The following is a 20000-nucleotide window of genomic DNA, read 5'->3' as shown; positions in this document are numbered from 1 at the left end:
AGTCTGTATTAGAATAGCCCGGCCTCCCATCCGTTTTCGTTGGACTCTCAAACTGGTTGTACTAACTGAAATACGTACGTTCACCTGTAACAGTCTCCCGTTTGCAGAGCAACAACGATGAGTAAGTCACGAGTAACATTACGATCATAACGATCAGACCGGAACTTCGACGAAAAGGAAGTTGCATGTCCTGTTGTATCTGCACAATAGAAAGGTGTGTCCTAATTGTAGATGTGAACACCTCTCGATAGTTTGAGATATGAACGCTCCTTATTCTGGTAGCCTGCAACGGAGAGACAGATAAACAGGTCAAGTAGACGTACCAAAATCTAATTTTCGGAGCGATACCTGTACGACTGGAATCGCACAAATTTTGCTACCGCACTAGCTAAATATACGGGACACATTATGCAAACAACCCGGATGTGGAGCGAATCCTATTATGGACTCTTGTAGTCTTCGACACAGAGAGCGACTGAGTACGCGTATCTACTGGACTAGATACGTGGATGGTTTCCTCACAAGCTAGTATCCTCACATGTAGATACGTACTCGTCGTTGGTTGCAAGCACGTGGCCATTGTATACGTAGATATAGACAATTTGCAGTAGCTATTAATAGTTTTACTAGTCTGCCAAACTTTGAATTTTCTTGCAACTTTAAAAATACAAGCAATTGAGATTTAGCGACCTCTGCCGTCAACTAGTCTGCCAAACATTAATTTTTTACCAACTTTATAAAGACGAGCAATTGAGATTCAACGACGTACGGAACATACAATTAGTATGAAAGTTGTTTATAAATTACTTTAAAGATGTCATCACAATATTTTGACTTAATAATCACTTAGTCACAGACTTTATTTAATCACGAGGATTGACACGCTGCTATCCAAATATCTTGAAGTCGTCATTTTATTGATCACGAAGACGTTGAAACTGAGCGGTCGAAAGATGAGAGAACAGTCTGTACTTTGTTTCGTTACCCAATCGATGGTCGTGCGGAAGTGCAGCCAAAAGTGAGCTCCAACAGATCTGAGGAAATAATCTAATTCTTCAGCAAGACAAGTTAGGCTCGAGTGTCCAGCCGGTCACCTCCCACTGCGGCAGGCGTTTTTCTTTGGGACGAGGTTTGAGAACCTAGCCGCTGCAGCGAATGCGCTTTGGTGTACGAGGCTATCGGCGCGCCAATTGATTCTTGGTAGTGAATGGACATGTTACAACCGCGATTTTGACATAAACAGACTGCTACCTTTTTGCGCATCTTTCCAGCAGTAACCTGCACCCTTTATTGAAAGGGGGCCTCAGTTTTGAGTGTCGTCCGCTGAACGCTGCTCGCTCGGCACAAATCGGCTTCAAATAAATTGGACGGCAGGTAAAGTCATTTTTAATTACTATGTTTTGCGGTTAAATAAAATAATTTGCAGTTTTCTTGAAATATTTTTTGGGTGCGCGCATCTGCTATGTACATTATTAATTAACTGGATTGAATTGTGTGTCAATATTTACATTGTGGCGTGCACTGCATACATAAAATTGTGTACTATTTATTGCAAATTTATTTTCTGTGTCCAATCAAGTAATATCCAATTAATTAATTACCAATACAGTTAGAACAGTGCAAAGTACTCAGGCAATTTAATTCTATTTCACGACTACTCCTACAGTAGATTTATTAACAGATAAACATTATACAATTAAAATGACAGCAAACGATGTGTGTGTGTACACAATATTTATTAATTAAGCATTATCTAGTTGCTGTAAACAAGTAAAAGAAATAATCTATAGACACTTTAATACTCATTACAAATCACATCATTTAATGCAAACCACATAATAATTACTAATGCATAGTATCATTGTAGATGGATGAGGAAGACGTATTCATATCTCTGCTGGTTGTCACACAGCTACAGTATTATTGAGGTAATGTATGTTTAGAGCTAGCATTGCTTTTAATTAAATTAAGATAATTAATTTAAGTTTAGTTACTTAAGTTGATGATATCAGTCATTGCGTTGTTGGCACTTATAGGCATACGTTGTATATGCCTTTTGCCAACTGGTATTGTATTGCAAACTATATAATTATTATGGCATTGTTATATGGTTGGTGACGTGAATGACAGTTATATAATTAGTCTACTGATGTGTGTGTGTGTGTGTGTGTGTGTGTGTGTGTGTGTGTGTGTGTGTGTGTGTGCGTGCGTGTGCGTGTGTGTGTGTGTGTGTGTGTGTGTGTGTGTGTGTGCGTGTGTGTGTGTGTGTGTGTGTGTGTGTGTGTGTGTGTGTGTGTGTGTGTGTGTGTGTGTGTATTTGAACAGCAAATATTTGTGTATATATATATATATATATATGTTAGAGGTAATAAGAAATAATTGTATTATGCCTCTTTGTGAAGTGATGAAATATTTTGACATTCACTAACACATGTACAATCCAAGAGATACGACATCTGTCATTTTTGATGATTTAACTATGTGTCCTTACGATTTTTGTTTTTGCTTGCTTTGGTTTTTGTTTGTTGGGGTGAAAAGTTTGAACCACTGTATCTGTACATTGCTTCTGCACTCTCATAAAGAACATTCTCTTTTTACGAGCTTCCAGATCATTCAACATTTAGTACACTTTTGAGCTAGTTAGTAACTTGATTCCGTATTCCAAAACTTAATTGTCTGTACTGGCAAAGGCAACAAGTAGACAACTCAAGGCAGTCACTTGGACAAGGCAAATAGTAGCATGGGACAGCACGTGCAGTATGATCGAGTCAACTTTCTCATTACTATCAATGGAACTAGAAATGGCTGCCAATTCTTGAGCAAAATTTCTGCTATATTTTGCTGAGAAAAGTCACCAAGATTTTTATTATACTGAAAATAGTTATTCAATTGTTCATAAAACCAAGATAATTCAGTCTGAGAATCAAGAAAATCATTCTCTCGACTGCATGGCCAGCGCAAAGCTCTAATTTAAATTCTGTTGTCCGTGCTATTGTCTACTGTCTGTTTGCCTGTCTGTTTGCCTGTCAGTCTGTCTGTCTGTCTGTCTGTCTGTCTGTCTGTCTGTCTGTCTGTCTGTCTGTCTGTCTGTCTGTCTGTCTGTCTGTATCTCTGTCAGTCAGGATATTATGAAAAGGGCTAGCAAGGAAAATGGTCTTGCTACCACGACAAGAGAAGAAAAGAAATGAAAAATGTTCAGAAGAGCTTGTTTCAGGAGGATATGTATCAAGATGTGTTCCTCTTGTGATAGAACATTTTGGGAGGTAGGGCACAAAGGCAGACAATTTTTTGCAGCATTTGTCAGTACAGTCAGTAAATCCAAAAGCCAATTTAAATGCCTACTGGTCCATGATCGTGTCGTATTGGAGAAAAAGATTTTCTACAACTCTACAAAGATGGAATGCTGAAGTAATCCTCAGAAAAATTTGTTACCTAATCATGGTGATTTAGATAGATTATTTGATTTTGACATTCAAGGCCAAGTCCATTAGTTAATCTATGACTTTGCTGTTTGCAGGGACTGGTTTGCTTTCACAAATTCTTAGGAAATGTACAAGTAGAGTCTCTAGATATGAGAATAAAGTATCTGTCTGTCTGTCTGTCTGTCTGTCTGTCCGTCCGTCTGTTTGTTTGTCTGTATTGCTAATTAAGTATGATACAAGATCTACTAAATCATATGGGAATGAACGTGATCAAAGTATCTACTCAATCATGTTGTACTAAAGTGTTGACAGTACCTAACCAGCTTATGCATCTGCTGTACTCAACAACTGAACGAAGTACCCACCGGTTAATGTATATACATTCATATTGCATTTAACACTTCCATTACAACATAATTGAGTAAATAATTTGATGACATTTATTCCTATATGATTTGATAGATATTTTACCATACTTAGCAGTACATGTACAGACAGGCAAACAAACAGACAGACAAACAGACAGACGGATGGACGATGGGTGAGATGGGAAAAACTTCCTGGAAAGGCTAGTCAAGAAGTCACGTGATGAACTCGGTCAACCTAATGCTGCTGAGTCTCTAGACATCTGGAGAAAGAGGTTCTCAACTCAACTTCAAAAGTGCAATGCCAAAGTAATAACGAGAAAAATCTCAGCTCTCAAAAGTGACATTGGCTGTACGGTAGATTGCGCTACCCAGTTTTTCAGCCTCTAAGTTGGCTCCGGATAGTCTGCATTGTTCTATTTTAAGTGTTATACGTTTGTTTGTTTGTTTTCTAAATGTAGTCCTAGTGAACTCTCTTAGTTGCGGAAATCTACATAGTTACCTTGCTAGCATTGTATTGTAGATGTACATGTTTGAAATAAATGTTATTTGACAGACAGACAGGCAGGCAGACAGACAGACAGACAGACAGACAGACAGACAGACAGACAGACAGACAGACAGACAGACAGACAGACAGACAGACAGACAGACAGACAAACAGACAGACAGACAGAGAGACAGACAATTAATTTATTCCCATATAGACTCTACTTTTACATATGCTAGGAATTTGTGAAGCAAATCAGTCCTTGCGAACAACAAAGTCAAAGAGGAAACAATAAAATACAGTCAACTCAACTTCCTGGAACACCGTCATTGAGGTTTGTTCCCCTTGTCATGGAACACTGTGGTCGTTGGGGCAAAGAAGCCAACAAACACTTGCAGGAACTGTCACAGAGGGCAACAGACGATTCAGGCAAGAACTACTGCAAGGAATTTATGTGCTTTTGGCTGAAACGCTTCTCAACAACATTGCAGCGGTGCAACACTAACACAATCGCCAAGAAGATTTCCATTTTAACTTCCACTAATTATAATGACATTGATGAATTTGTAACTCAGTTTTATGTACACTAGATTGATAGGTATAATGGCCCTATAGGGCCTATTGAGCTCATTTTTAAAGCTTACCATAGCTACTTTACCTAGCCTGTATAGTGATCATGTTTGAAATATACTACCATTGACAAACAGACAGACAGACAGACAGACAGACAGACAGACACTGTACTCTCATATAGACTCTACTTGCACATTTGCTAGGAATTTGTGAAAGCAAACAAGTCGTTGCAAACAACAAAGTCATATATTGACTAAGGTACTTGGCCTTGAATGTCAAAATCAAATAATCTATCTGAATCAGACAGACAGACAGAAAGACAGACACAGACATGTAATTAGCATTGGTGTAAGTTATAGTGATGGTTTAGAAAAACATATGTATTGACAAACAAACAGGCAAACAGACCGCAGACAATAGGACGGACAAACATAATTTAAAGTAGGGTTTTGTGCTGGCCATGCAGTCGAGAGAATGATTTTCTTGTTTCTCAGACTGAATTATCTTGGTTTTATGAACAATTAAATTACTATTTTCAGTATAATAGAAATCTTGGTGACTTTTCTCAGCAAAATATAGCAGAAATTTTGCTCAAGAATTGGCAACCATTTCTAGTTCCATTGATAGTAATGAGAAAGTTGACTCGATCATACTGCACGTGCTGCCCCATGCTACTATTTGCCCTGTCCAAGTGACTGCCTTGAGTTGTCTACTTGTTGCCTTTGCCAGTACAGACAATTAAGTTTTGAATACAGAATCAAGTTACTAACTAGCTCAAAAGTGTACTGAATGTTGAATGATCTGGAAACTCGTAAAAAGAGAATGTTCTTTATGAGCGTGCAGAAGCAATGTACAGATACCGTGGTTTAAACTTTTCATCCCAACAAACAAAAACCAAAACAAGCAAAAACAAAAATCGTAAGGACACATAGTTATATCATCAAAAAAGACAGATGTCGTATCTCTTGGATTGTACATGTGTTAGTGAATGTCAAAATATTTCATCACTTCACAAAGAGGCATAGTACAATTATTTCTTATTACCTCTAAAATATATATACACACACACGTTGGTAGAGTTGACTCTTCTGACCATAGCGGCATGGAGAACTGTAGAAGATGCAAGAGGGGCGTGCACATGAATCCTCTTCTGGAAGAGCTCAATCCAACGCGAACATAATTGGACAGGCAAAAATTGCTTAAATAACTACACGAAATGACTTAATTCAGTCCCTTAACCTCCCCAGTAAGTGACTTCCCACGCTAGTGTTCAGTTACTCTACGTCATATAAAATCTACTGATTTTTTTCTTTACAAAATTATTAATTTTAAATACTTCTTCAAGCTACAAGAACCGATGCATTGTCACGCTTTGAGTTAAGAAAGGAATCGTTGAAGCGAAGCTGCGCACAATTTCAGCGACCTCTTCCTCAGAGAGAGAGAGAGAGAGAGAGAGAGGGAGGGAGGGAGGGAGGGAGGGAGGGAGGGAGGGAGGGAGGGAGGGAGGGAGGGAGGGAGGGAGGGAGGGAGGGAGGGAGGGAGGGAGGGAGGGAGAGAGAGAGAGAGAGGCAGAGGCAGAGGGAACGAGGGAGAGAGAGAGGGAGGGAGGGAGAGAGAGAGTGAGGGAGTGAGGGAGGGAGTGAGGGAGGGAGGGAGGGAGGGAGGGAGGGAGGGAGGGAGGGAGAAGCTTATGTACGACGCAATGGTGTTGGACGACGAACACCGACTCGTTAATGATTTGGTGTCGTGTCAGGAAATTCGGGACAACATCTTGGCATAGCATGATGTTTATGCTGGCAAGAAAGGTTTTCGGACGTAAAAGCAGTTATTTTGCACCTACCACTTTCAGTATCTAAGGCGCCTGAGTAGAAAGTATAACAGCAATGCGGATATCGAGTGCAGGTTGAAGAACTACAGAAATTCACGTCGTATAGAAAGCTCTTTCAACGTGTCGTTTCCCGATTACTGACAGACTAGATATCATAGAACTATATTACGACAACGCTTTTGCAAATTGTTCCTACGGTACAATACCGGCTCAATGGTTCAGGCAAAAGTGAACAGGGTTCCTGAAAAATGTCAGATTTCTCCACTTTTTCAATTATATTGCTCGTTTCAATGGCAATAAAGAAATATATTCATATCTTAACGATCATTGGAAACCAATCAACTTGAGTTGCCACCATTGTCACATTGATTATGATTTCCTCGTTGACATGGATAGTACTGCATGGTCTTGCTGAGGAATCAGATTATTTTCTCAGACTTGTTGGAGCTCTCTCTTGGCTGCATCTGCTGCACGACAATCCATCGGGTAACTGAAAAAGGTACGACTTTTTCTCTCAGCTTTCGAGCGCTCAGTCTCAACGTGTTCGTGATCAATAAGACGACGACTACAAGATATTTGGCTATCAACGTGTCAATCCACATTGATAAATAAGTCTGTGACTAAGTGATTATTAAAGCCAAGATATTGTGATAAACTCTATAAAGGAATTTATAAACAACTGTCATGCTAATCGTATGTTCAGTACGTCGTTGAATCTCAATTGCTCGTCTTTATAAAGTTGTTAGATAAATTAATGTTCTGCAGACTAGTTGGCGGCATACGTGAGTGAATGTCAATTGCTGCTTAGAAATTAGAAAAAAACATATTTTTGGGAGCTTAGTAAAACTTTTAATAGCTACTGCAAATTGTCTATATCTAGGTATGCAATGGTCACGTGCATGCAACTAACGACGAGCACGTATCTACATTTGAGGATCTCAGCTTGTGAGGAAACCATCCACGTATCTATTAAAACTGCTAAGCGTGCTCAGTCGCTCTCTGTGTATAAGAAAACAAAAGTTCACAATAGAATTTACTTCACATCCGGGTTGTTTACATACTTTGTCCCGTATATTTAGCAAGTGTGCTAGCAGAATTTGTACGATTCTAGTCGTACTGGTATCGCTCCAAAGGTTACATATTGGTACGTACGTCTGACCTGTTTGACTGTCTCTCCGTTGCAGGCTACCAGACAAAGCAGCGTTCATATCTCAAACTGTGGGGTGTCCACACACCTTTCTATTGTGTAGATACAACAAGACATGCAACTTCCTTTTCGTCGAACTTCCGGTCTGATCGTACTAATCGCAATATCACTCATGACTTACTCTGCGGTGTTGCTCTGCAAACGGGAGGCTGTTCCAGGTAAACGTACCTATTTCAGTTAGTACAGTCGGTCTGAGAGCTGAACGGAAATGGATGAGAGGCCGGGCTATTCTAATATAGGGTGCTCGTACCTCTTGTCACAGGACTAAGTTTATATATAGTAATGTTTCTAACTCATCGGTACGGTAATAGTCCACCACGTTCTCATCTCTGCTAGAGTGCACGTAAGTGTTATCTAATTAAGTACGTGTGTGAATGAACATGTATCGAGCAAGGGCCAATGCATATTGCGCAATTATTAATAGACACGCTCAATTCGATCGCCATTTTCTAGTCAAAATGCAGCGCACACTCTTTGTTGTGGGTTTTCAAAAAGATTTACTCTTTATTCTGGTCGAGTAGTTGGAGAGAAGGGAAGGCTTTGCCTGGTGCTTTAGCTTCATTACTATGCAATTTGTGTAACTTCCATACGAAGAGATCATGCGCCAGCCTTTACTGTACACGTAGCTTTATGAAACACTCTGATAGCGGCTCCAAAGTCAACGGTTTGCATGGTCAAGCGGAAGTGATCATGTAGGACTCAACTTGAACTATACATACAGAGAGAGAGAGAGAGAGAGAGAGAGAGAGAGAGAGGGAGGGAGGGAGGGAGGGAGGGAGGGCGGGAGGGAGGGAGGGAGGGCGGGAGGGAGGGAGGGAGGGAGGGCGGGAGGGAGGGAGGGAGAGAGTCACACGTATTACAGTCCACAGTTTTATGAATACGTCTAGAAATGATGGGGCTCCAGGCCATGCCACTCTACGCACCTGTAGCAGTTGCCACTTGATCATTTATATGTTGAGGAAGCAAAAAAATCGGAATTGAAAATGTTGTGCACAACACGTAATTTAACACATAACAAAAATTACTCCACTGAATGACGGTGCTTATCAGTCCTATAATCTTTTTGCTTTCTATAGTATAGACCCCGTGTATTCAGTTACGGTATGCTAAAATTCACAGACTTTTGTTTTCTTTAGAAATTATTAAGCTACCTCTTCCTGCTACAAGAACCAATGCATTGTTCCGCTTTAGGCTAAGGAAGGAATCATTGAAGCGAGCCTGCGCACAATTTCAGCAATCTCTTACGGCAAAAGAAAAGCAACTTTTGTACGCCACAATGGTGGTGGACGACGAACACCGACTCATTTGGTGTCCTGTCAGAAAATCGGGGACAACGTCCTGGCGTAGCATGATGCTCATCCTGGCGGGAAGGTTTTCGAACGTAAAAGAGGCGGTAGACAACGCTTTGCACCACGACTTCCAGTATCTAACGCGCTTGAGTGAAAAGTATCACAGCAATGCGGATATCGAGTGGAGGTTGAAGAACTACACGAAATTCATGTCGTACAGAGAGCCTCTTCAACGTGTCGTTTCCGACTACAGACAGATTAGATTGCATAAAACTGCTGGTCAAAAAAAAGTTTGCAAATGGGTTGTACAGTACAACAAGAGTTTTAATCGAGGAAAGAATAAAAGGGATGCTTGGAACAACATCAGCTTTCCTCATTTTGTCAATTATATCACTCGTTTCTATGGCAAAAAGGAAAGGTATCTAGATCTTAACATTCACTGGAGGCCAATCAACTTGATTTGCCATCCTTGTCACATTGATTATGATTTCCTCGTTGACATGGATAGTACTGGTCTTGCTGAGGAATCAGATTATCTGCTCAGATCTGTTGGAGCTCCCTCTTGGCTGCATCTGCCGCACGACAATCGATCGGGTAACGAAACAAAGTACAGCTATTTCTCTCAGCTTTCTACCGTTCAGTTTCAACGTCTTCGTGATCAATACGACGACGACTACGAGATATTTGGATATCAACGTCTCAATCAATATGAATAAAGTCTATGCTAGCAATGTGATATAACTATTTCCAGTATAGCTGTCATGTTAGTCGTTTGTAGAGTACGTCGTTAAACCTCGTGTTCCTCAAACTCGGTACAAGCTACTAAAATGTTTGCTGACTGCTAGTTTTTTAATATAATATTTATATTAACGTCACGTGACGTACGAACAATCACGAGAGCGTATTGAGATGGTGTTTATTATGTATTGCATCGTAATGTAGGTTATTGTATAACTGTGCAATACAGTGGCGTAGGATGATGTTTATGAGTGGGAGGACTGTACCATGGATGTCAATCACAATTAAGCAAAAACTACCTTGCTTGCCAGACCGTAAAATGATTTGCCAAAGTCACTGGCACAGAAAAGTTGTAATTGCTACACTGAGCAAGGAGTTCAGCCCCCCAGCTGAGCAGCTTCCAACCCCGTTTTTTATAGGTAGAAATGCTGCATAACCGGTACACTTACCGTATTACCCCCTAGAAGGGCAGTGGCACTAATTAGAACATTTGGTACTAAGTTCCTCTGTACAGTGTGGTACTTTAAAGTTTATGGACTATGGTAGAAGCCATGGAATTTCCTGGAAGACTGCAGACGCAAGAGGACAAATCACAATTTTGATTGTGATTTGGTTGCTTCCTTCACAAATATTTTTATATAGTGACAACTGCTCTGTGCATTAGAACTGTAACTATCATAATTTCTTGATGTTTTTCTTTGTCTGTAATCTTCCAGAGAATTTCATTGTTTTTACTTTAAATCCTAACCACACTGTACAAAAGGGCATAGTTCCAAATGTTCTAATAAGAGCCCATGTCCTTCTAGGCGTGGTAATACTGAACGTCACGTGACCACAGCATAACGTAGCTAGGGTCTAAGCTCATTCACTCTGATAAGGATTCGATTGCGTTGCGGTGTGCTGGGTATGATTTGTTGCTGCAAAAATTAGCTTTGTGGTATATGTAGCGCCATAGCGCCAGATGGGCACCCTGATTTACTGTAGCTCTAGTGAATGTGTTATGTTATGAGGAATTCAGCCTGCGTTATAAAGACTCTTTTTAACGCGTTAAATGTACTTTTGAGTGTTTTGTATTACTGTAGCTAAAGAGCGGCGCAACGTTGTACTTAAAAGCATCAACAACCGAGAATTCGCCGAATCATTGGAATTTCAGCTGATTCGTCTAATATTTGTCTTTATTGGCGTCACCGTCTTCTCGATGCTTGCTTCTGTTAAAATGTTGAATCTTCGCGAATTTGACAAAATCGATTGGTGTTTTCAAAACTATGTTGCCTGTCTTGGTCTTAACACAGAAGGTGGGAGCAGCTGTTCAAAATCTTATTGTCAATATTTATACATCAACCTTGGATTGATTGTTCTCTACACATGGCCAGCAGTAATTACTGTTTTCCTGCTATATCTTTCTGTCTACAAGAAAGTAAGGAAGCTTTTGCTTTGCGTGCTGACGTGTGGCAAAAGGAATGCTGAAATACGAAATGACTAGCAGCAAACCAATGGCACTAATAGAATGTTACAGTCATTGTCAGTCGAAAAGACGAAGTTGTTGAAATGTGCGTGTGATTTCAGTTTCTAGGAAATGTTTTAGAAAGTGATATCCAACGGCATGGAGTATTAGATGTAGTTGTGATAATACAGATTTGACCTTGATAAATTTACTAAGCTGCGCTTGCATTTCCTGACGTGCATAACAACAGCTACCGAAGGATAGTATATAACATACATACATGCATATATATATATATATATATATATATATATATATATATATATATATATATATATATGTGTGTGTGTGTGTGTCTATATATATATATATAAGAAAGCTGTGTGTGTGTACGTGCGGGAGTGTGTGCGGGAGTGTGTATGTGTGTGTGGGTGTGTGTGTGTGTGTGTGTGTGTGTGTGTGTGTGTGTATGTGTGTGTGTGTGTGTGTGTGTGTGTGTGTGTGTGTGTGTGTGTGTGTGTGTGTGTCTGTGTATGTCACTATTGCAATTACATAGAACTCTCTTTATATTGTTGTGGCAATGACTTTGTTGTGTATTTTTCTTTACCAAGTCTTTCATTATCAAGGCAAAACGCTATACTGTGAAGATGCTGCTGCACGTGCCAAAGCTCGTGCTCATATCACATACTTTGGTAAAATGGTGATGCCATTGATCTATAAAGTGAATCGTGAGCCAACCAACAAAGAAGAGTTAGAAAATCTGTTAAATATGGTGAAGAAGTGGGTGAAGGAACCACTGAGAAAAGGAGTTATTTCATTTTTCGGTGGGCAAGACTACAACGCAGTTTACGTCAAAATTTGGCCTTGGATTGAAAGATTTGCCGTTACGGTAGAGCAGGGTGTCATTTCTTTGCCAACGTATCGCTGTGGCTGCTTACGTGGAAGTAATGAAGAATGCACCAGCTATTGCTAAAACCATTTATTCAACTGACCACTACAAGGTTTTCTATGACAGCTGGAAGAATGGAAAGGCATTCTGCAACCACAGCTTACCTCATTCTCTGTATGAAGGTGACAGTGGTGTATGAACTGTTTGAATGGTTCGAGACTTTGATTGGCCTGTTTGCATGATTAGTGTTTGTAGCAGAAGTAGTTCTGACAGCATCATTTTTTGTCAGCAATAGATTGCTAGTTAGAACCGTAATTTCAACATCATGCACTCACTTCATCCAGAGTATGTGCAGTACATATGGAAAACGTTGGTTAGTTGCTGTATTACGATTTTTGAAGAGCTTTCCAGAAGCGTAGCTCGCTCGGACTCTAGAGGGGTTTGCCAACTCTGAAGCAACCAAACGTGATTGGACTGCTTGACAATTAAAATGGTGTATCTCTTAAAAGCTGCTTTCGGGTACTGTTTAAGATTCTCTCTCGCAAAGCTTTTCTGGTACCCGTTTATAACATCAGTAAACAGCTCACCGTAAGCGGTTTCTGAAGCGCCAGATTAGTAATTTAGGACAGACCAAGGTACCAATTCTAGACGCTTAAGCGGCTTACGCATGTCGACACTGCGTACACCAAGAGTCAAATTGTACTCCTGACGTCAATTAGATTGGGGGGGGGGGTGCGCAACCTGCAAACCCCGCTGGCTACGCGCCTGGCTTTCCAGATGGCATTGCCTTCCATTCGTAATTTTTTGCGTTCCATTGTATAGGAAGATTGTAATTGCATTGATTGGTGCATGGGCTGATGCCAACGCTATCATTTTGTCGTTCTTAATCTAACAGATATCATTTTTTCGTTGGTGTTGTACATTGTCTATTGATGTGTACGCCGACGCGTACCTATGGGGTTTGCAGGGGTGAGAAACAACCAGTCGGAGGTCCGGTCTTACTGTTTAGGACAAATCTGCATGCATGTAATATTTCCACCAGCTGTCAGTGTTGTCGGCCCTAGTCATGGCTAGTGCAAAAATTGCGGACTTTCGGAACCAATTGATTAATATTAATGGTGATATGACCAAGTCCAAAACTCGAAAAATCGTCTAAGCCGAGCAAACCAAAGTGTTCTAGCCGGAGCATGCTCTTAACCAAAATCAATAGTTGCAATACAATGCTCTGTGTATCTGCCTCTTCTAATCTAAGGTAGCCATGGATGCAAAGTGTATTATTCGACTCCTACGCCAGGCCTGGTATCTCAATTTTAAATCCTGGTGCCACAATTGGTATCATTACAATAGCAAAGGCATCCTTAGATGTAGAAACTGTAACTGCTAAAGTTCTGGTCTGGGCCCTACGTTGATGTAGCAAGATCGATGTAAGCAGATTTAGCTCCAAAACTGCTTGACGCGCAACCTGCGGTGTTACACATTTACAAATGTCTTGCAATAGACTTTGTAATTAATAAATAAAATAATTAGAATAGGCTGGGATTTAGTGGGAAGTCTTGCCATTATCACTAAAAGAACTGACCCAGTAAATGCGTCAAGTACGCCCCTGGTACAGTACGGCTGCCAAGTCAGACATTTTTGGTGGTCAGTCTCACGCATTTAAACTAAATGCCACGTCTCAAACATCATGCAGTCTTACGTAGGCATTTTTTAGGACGCGCACACTGCTAAATAGAGTGTGCAACTAATCACGAAACAATATACTTGGCACGTGATGTTAATCTTGTTAAAGTACACGTTACAATCCTGCCTGCATACGAGTCCATTAATAACACGCTTTTACTTAATTAATTAGATAAGCCAAACCAGTTACTTTCATTTGTACAGTTAATAGGTTAGCGTTTGACTTTTATGTACGACGAATGTTACCCTAGAGTTAAGCAGCATATACAAATATGTCTAAACGTGCACTGCAGACGACATTACGTTTTAGACAGTCTAGTTGTGACTTCCTTCCACTCTGTCGCTTCTCTAGTCATTTTGATACGAACTCCGATGACTAGCGCAAACATGCCAGCGACAAACCCACAGATCAAACTGTTGAGTACTAGCCTCTCAAGCCGGGCTCTTCCGCGCAGTCGCTGAGCTAACCGCACGTGAATCACACGAGGAGGAGGAGCTTTTACCGGAATTGCTCCAGCGCGGGAAGCCTGGTCGCTTTCGAGAACGTCATAGTGACGTGGAACCCCGGATCCGGTTTCATAGCTTGCATAAGGCTAATTCGATTTCCTGAAGAGCTTGTTAATGTAATTGCGCTAATACATGAAGCAGAGAGGTAACCCTTCTCGGAGAGCGCGTGAACACGAAATCCAGTGAAGCCGTTGATGGACAAAGTGCTGGTAAATAATGAACGTAGGAATGGCCTATATGGGACTGGTTCCATGAACCTACATTCTCCAGCAACGTTTCTTTCTACTGAACTCATCTGCAGGTTCGCGCGAATTGAAACCGACGTGGAACTGTTCACCACTCTTGCGCGTCTACTCTGACGTCTATAGTCTGTGGGGGAAATGATGTGAGAACTGCCGGCCCAGTTTCACTCAATGGTTCATGAAAACAGTGGCCTAGAGCTTGTTGACATCTCCACGTCATGATCAGATTGGCGTGTATTGCTAACGCAGTCTACGTGACGGTACTTTAGACTCAGCAAGCAGCACTTTTGTCGATATTAGCTCTCCTCACGGTGAAATGGACACATCCAGGCATGGGAAAACAGCAGTGGTGTGGACCTACCATGTTCAGAAAGTGTAGAGTTGACTCGTAGTTGCACGTGTACTACGTACGACTTGTTTCAATGCACGGATTCTGACTGGTACATATAGACACTAACCGCGTACAATGAGCTCATTTCTCAAACTACCGCGCTGCAGATCTAGATTCGGCAGTCTGCTGTTGGCGAAACTGAATGCTGAAAAGGAGTCGTGACACTGCAGAATATTACATGGCTGAGCTGTCTACATACATACTAGAAGCGAACGATGATGTCAACTACGTACTTCGTGCAAAACAAGCAGGTGCGTGAAGCGATGTCGCGTGTTCTCAACTTTCATACCTACGTGCTTACCTAATAGAATTAGCTTTATCAAGCTATGAAACCGGATCGGGGGTCCCACGTCACTTTGACGTTCTCGAAAGCGATCAGGCTCTTCTCGCGCTGGAGCAATTCCGGTAAAAGCTCCTCCTCCTCGTGTGATTCACGTGCGGTAGTTCAGCGACTGCGCGGAAGAGCCTTGCTTGGGAGGGTAGGTGAATACCACGTGCTTGTACAAACTATTAAAATGCTATTGCAATAACTAATGAAGAATGATAAGAAAAGATACAAGTATGCAGTAAGACGACTAAAAAGACATATCAAAGAGATACGTTTAGATAGAATAGCCTGTCACATGTTGGGGGGCTCTAGCTCTCAATTTGGAAGACATTTGATAAGCTGAAATCTTCAAAAATCTCACCAGCAACATCCATTAATGGGTTATCTAATGAAACCGATATTGTACAACTCTGGAGAAGTTACTTTTCTGAGAAGTATGAAATGTCTGGTGCAAATCAAAATAGACAATCAAAATGTCCACAAAGGGAGATGCCGTTTGGATCTGAGTTTGTAGTAGAAACTGACATGGTTGAGAAAGTCATTCAGTCTCTGAGGGGAAATAAGGCTCCCGGTTCGGACAGTATCTGTGAGAAACACTTGATGTATGCCCCAGGTTGCGTCATTGTTCATATCTCAACTCTTCTCACTTGTATGTTGATTCATGGCTATCTGCCCAACTCCATGACAGATGGGATTATAGTACCAATAGTGAAAGATGAACTTGCCAGCAGATCTGAAATGTCAAATTACAGGAGTGTAACTCTGTCTTCAACAATTTCTAAAATCTTGGAACTTGAGTTAGCGGACATGTGTAAGTCTAATCTTCAGTCAAGCAATCTTCAATTTGGCTTTAAGCAAAAGCATAGTACAACTATGTGCTCATTTCTAGTACGAGAGACTATAGAATATTTCAATACGAAAGGGTTTCCTGTATTTTCTTGTTTTATGGACGCCTCTAAAGGCTTTGACTGGATCAGTCATGATAAATTGTTTGGCATCTTGGAAGAGCGAGGTCTCAATACATTAATTTTACGGTTACTGAAATACTGGTACAAAATTTGAAAGGCAGAGTTAAGTGGGGACGAGTCTTAACTGACAAATTTGCTGTAACTACTGTTGTGCGACAATGTGGTGTCCTTTCACAATTATTGTGTTCTTGTTACATCGACGATCTATTGGTAAAGATTAACAGGTCGGAATATGGTTACAGTGTTGGAAAAGTTGATATAGGATCAGTGGCATATGCTGATCACATCTGTCTCTTATCTCGCTCCTCATATAGCTTACAACAATTACTACATATTTGTTCTACATTTGCTGTTGAGAGGCACTTAGTGTTTAATTCTTCTAAGACAAAGTGTATTCGTTTTGTCTCCAGTAGAGCATCGTGGTTGTCAACGTTGCCACTACTAAGCTGATTCTTGATGGGAATATCCTGGACTTTGTTCAAAGCTGGAAACATCTCGGGCATATTCTGTGCGCTGATATAAAAGAGCCATTGTCAATTGAGTTTGAAATGAAGAGGTTTTTCTCATCCTTCAACTCCATTTACCATCAATTTAAAGGAGTCACTCCGATTGTGTTATGTCGTTTATGACAAGCATTTTCAGCTGTATTTTATGGGTGTCAGTTGTGGTGTTGCAGTGATAGTCAACTACATAAAGTACGTGTAGCGCGGAATGATGCTATAAGGAAAATTTGCAATGTCAGAAGAGGAGGATGTCATGTCCATAAAATGATTTATTCCACTGGTCTTTTGCCTTTGCTCGAGATGCTGAGGAAATTAAAGCTACAGTTTTTGTCTTCTCTAATTCTGTCTGAGAACATTGTTATCGCGTACATTTCGTCTCTTATGTATATTTCTCAGCAGTCGTCCTTTTTACTTCATGCCGGTAATGGGAATTGCATTATTGCCAAAGCCACACCAGGGTAATGTCGAGACAGTCAATTGCTCATGACATTTGGAAGAACGTTGACTTACCTCTATCTGAGTACGGCGCGAGGCTGCAAGCTTGGCATACCATTGGTGGTTGTTTGAACCAGCTAGAAGTAGTAAATAAGTTCTAGAACATTTTTATCAGTAGATTGATGCCACAGTAGTTATATTACTTGCTTTAATGGTTGCTTGTTTCTCTTTTTGCATCATTAATTTTAATGAGTGCGACGTCAGGTTATAATAATAGTAATAATAATAAAGTTAAGCCACGTCGTTGTGTAGATAGATAAGCATTATATAATCAAGTCGTACTAGACTAGGACCCAGAAAGTAGTTCACATTTTGCACATGCTCCTTTTGTCTGTCGAGCGTACATAACTAAACAAGCAATTTACCCATTAGGTGTTGACTGATTGAACAATTTACATACATACATACATACATATATATATATATATATATATATATATATATATATATATATATATATATATATATATATATATATATACACACACACACACACACACACACACACACACACACACACACACACACACACACACACACTAAAGTCCGCTCCAGAATTAGAGTCAGTAGGGCGGAAGTTGGCTGCTTACACGTAACCCTAGAACGGACTGAGGTCATACGGGTATTATATAATGGAAAGCTCTTTGTCTGCTTTATTCAATTACGGACGCCTCTTTTTTGTAGGATACGTTACACGAAAGATATCATAAGCAGAAATATGTCATGCTTCCTGTAAAATAATGAGATGGAAGGTAGAGCCTTGTCAATCACGTACCGTTCTAATTGCCTAGATGCTGTAACTGGATTGGTACGCTGTCCTGAATAGTAACTGGAAACAGCTTAAAAATGTAATCGACACCCTAGCGACAGACACCATCACTCTCTATCGCTTTCTACAGTACCGTCAGCTTTGATTTGCTTAGTTTACTGGTAAGGTATTACAACAGTGGTAATGAGACACAGTAAATGAACTACAACAATAGGGCATCCAGTACATATTAGGGCGTTTGGTATCCTAAGCCACTCCCCAAATCCGCAACTGACTCTAATTATAGAACAGACTTTATTACTACTCCGCCATACGGGTGGTGGCAATCTATCGTTGTACGCCACTTCCGCGAAGAAGACGCACCAACTGTGACACACGGACGGACGGACGCACGCAGAAGCGGGCCGGTGAGCCGGCTCACTCCGACTGCGGCGGGCGCATCTTGCGCTCTGTAAAGTACTGTCTATTCCCTGTAAGTGTGAACTCGGGAGGGAGTAATGAAGTAGAGGTTACACCAGGTGTGATCATTAGAGCACTATAAGAGCTGCTCCAGTTGGACCATGTCACACCAATTATCTTAAATGGTTCCAGTTGCTGATCCCTTGGTTTTACAGGATTATTGGATAATAACCATTACTCCACCCGTTGGTCTTTGATATGCACAAGTATTATCCTCCCATTTCGTTTGTAGGAAGGGCTTAGATAATTTGATAAACAGAAATGCCAGACCTAACGATACCGAGATCATCGCCAAAGTCCAAAAACAGCCGAGGTATTGATGATTTTCAAAGTTCACACTTATAAGGGAACAGACAGTAGAGAATGGCATACATTGGCTGGCGAGCGCACGTCAAATCCGCATACTCGGCTAATTGAACAAAAATACTCCGGCACATCTCATTTCAGACCGTGTAGGCGAAATCCGACTCGACCGTTTGTCTCCGACGGCCGAACTCGACCGGGCTGCCGCGTTTCGCAACCATCCGAGAGCGGCGTCGTGTCGATCGGCGTGTTACAGACATCCATTTAGCCTCAAAGTTCCAGACTGCCTCCCAATGAAAGGCGGTCCGAGTTCGGAAGTAGGCGTAGTTACCTAACCGAAATGAATGGTTGTAACAGTCAAAACACCACTTTAGATAACAGCGCTATGCCACCCGATATGACATAGGAGATCGATTACTACATTTTAGTAGTGTGTTCAAACAAGTTGGGTGGTAATCAACTGCGATGGCAGCAAATCTGCAGCGGTCTGCTGTTCGGGATGCATTGAATCAATTTTGAGAGCATTGGGCGCTGTTTGAAAGGCAAAGTCCAGTGCAGTTTCACATCACGGAAGACGCACGTGCATGCAATTACGAGTTGCAGCCCAATTGTCGAACACTTCTTTGCCAGAAGCCGTGCATGTCATTACAGAACTCTCGACGTTCATTGAGGTGGCGGCAGCTTGCAGATTGGCTGACTCGGATCACTTCCGAACTCGATTTGATAAGACGTTGATCCAGACCATCTCTCTGTGGCCGTGTTCACGGGTTTGCGCTAATTAATCATAACACCCTGCTGTGCTATCATGCGCAAGTTAGGTGTGTTCTCTCATCTTGAGCTTGAGCTCGTCCAGTTGCCTTTAATTAGTCATAATAGGCTGTGGGAACTCTAGCAGACTGCAACTGATTGTATTATGTACTCGAGCTACGCTACTAAATTTCCAACCAAGACTTGAAACGTCTTTCGACCGCTTTCCGTCTTAGAATACCTTCTCCAGATGTAGAGACCACATGCGTGTGATAGAACAGCAACAGCTGCCTGAATCAGCGGATGCGGCAACGTCTTTCACTACAGAATTTCGCAAGGCGTGCTGCGGATTCGATTTGCTCA

The 20000-nt window shown here is 41.1% G+C and overlaps 2 protein-coding genes across 2 annotated transcripts in view; one reads left to right on the top strand and one right to left on the bottom strand.

Moving 5' to 3' along the window:
- Nucleotides 1-412, bottom strand: part of LOC134188966 (carbohydrate sulfotransferase 8-like) — an 8653-nt gene extending 8241 nt beyond the window's left edge. The window contains exons 1-2 of the mRNA XM_062657183.1: nt 349-412; nt 85-283 (exon numbers count right to left, since the gene is read on the bottom strand). Coding sequence (XP_062513167.1) covers nt 85-187 — 103 coding nt within the window. The 5' untranslated portion in view covers nt 188-283; nt 349-412. The remainder of the gene's footprint in view (nt 1-84; nt 284-348) is intronic.
- A 7339-nt stretch (nt 413-7751) lies between these two features.
- On the top strand, nt 7752-10163 carry LOC134188879 (carbohydrate sulfotransferase 8-like). Its single transcript, XM_062657087.1, has 3 exons — nt 7752-7811; nt 7863-8043; nt 9022-10163. Exons 2-3 carry the CDS (start codon nt 7941-7943, stop codon nt 9888-9890), a joined length of 972 nt encoding a protein of 323 aa, XP_062513071.1. The 5' UTR covers nt 7752-7811; nt 7863-7940; the 3' UTR covers nt 9891-10163.
- The last annotated feature ends 9837 nt before the right edge of the window (nt 10164-20000 follow it).

This window comes from Corticium candelabrum, chromosome 13 (genome assembly GCF_963422355.1).
Source record: "Corticium candelabrum chromosome 13, ooCorCand1.1, whole genome shotgun sequence".
Lineage (NCBI taxonomy): Eukaryota > Metazoa > Porifera > Homoscleromorpha > Homosclerophorida > Plakinidae > Corticium > Corticium candelabrum.
Note: the sequence above shows the minus strand (reverse complement) of the source record. Positions and strands in the feature narration are given on the sequence as shown.

Coding starts and splice junctions, on each gene's coding strand:
- LOC134188879 (XM_062657087.1), top strand. CDS start 7,941: ATGCAACTTCCTTTTCGTCGAACTTCCGGTCTGATCGTACTAATCGCA. Junction 8,044..9,021: donor CAAACGGGAGGCTGTTCCAG/GTAAACGTACCT, acceptor TGTTTTCTTTAG/AAATTATTAAGCTACCTCTT.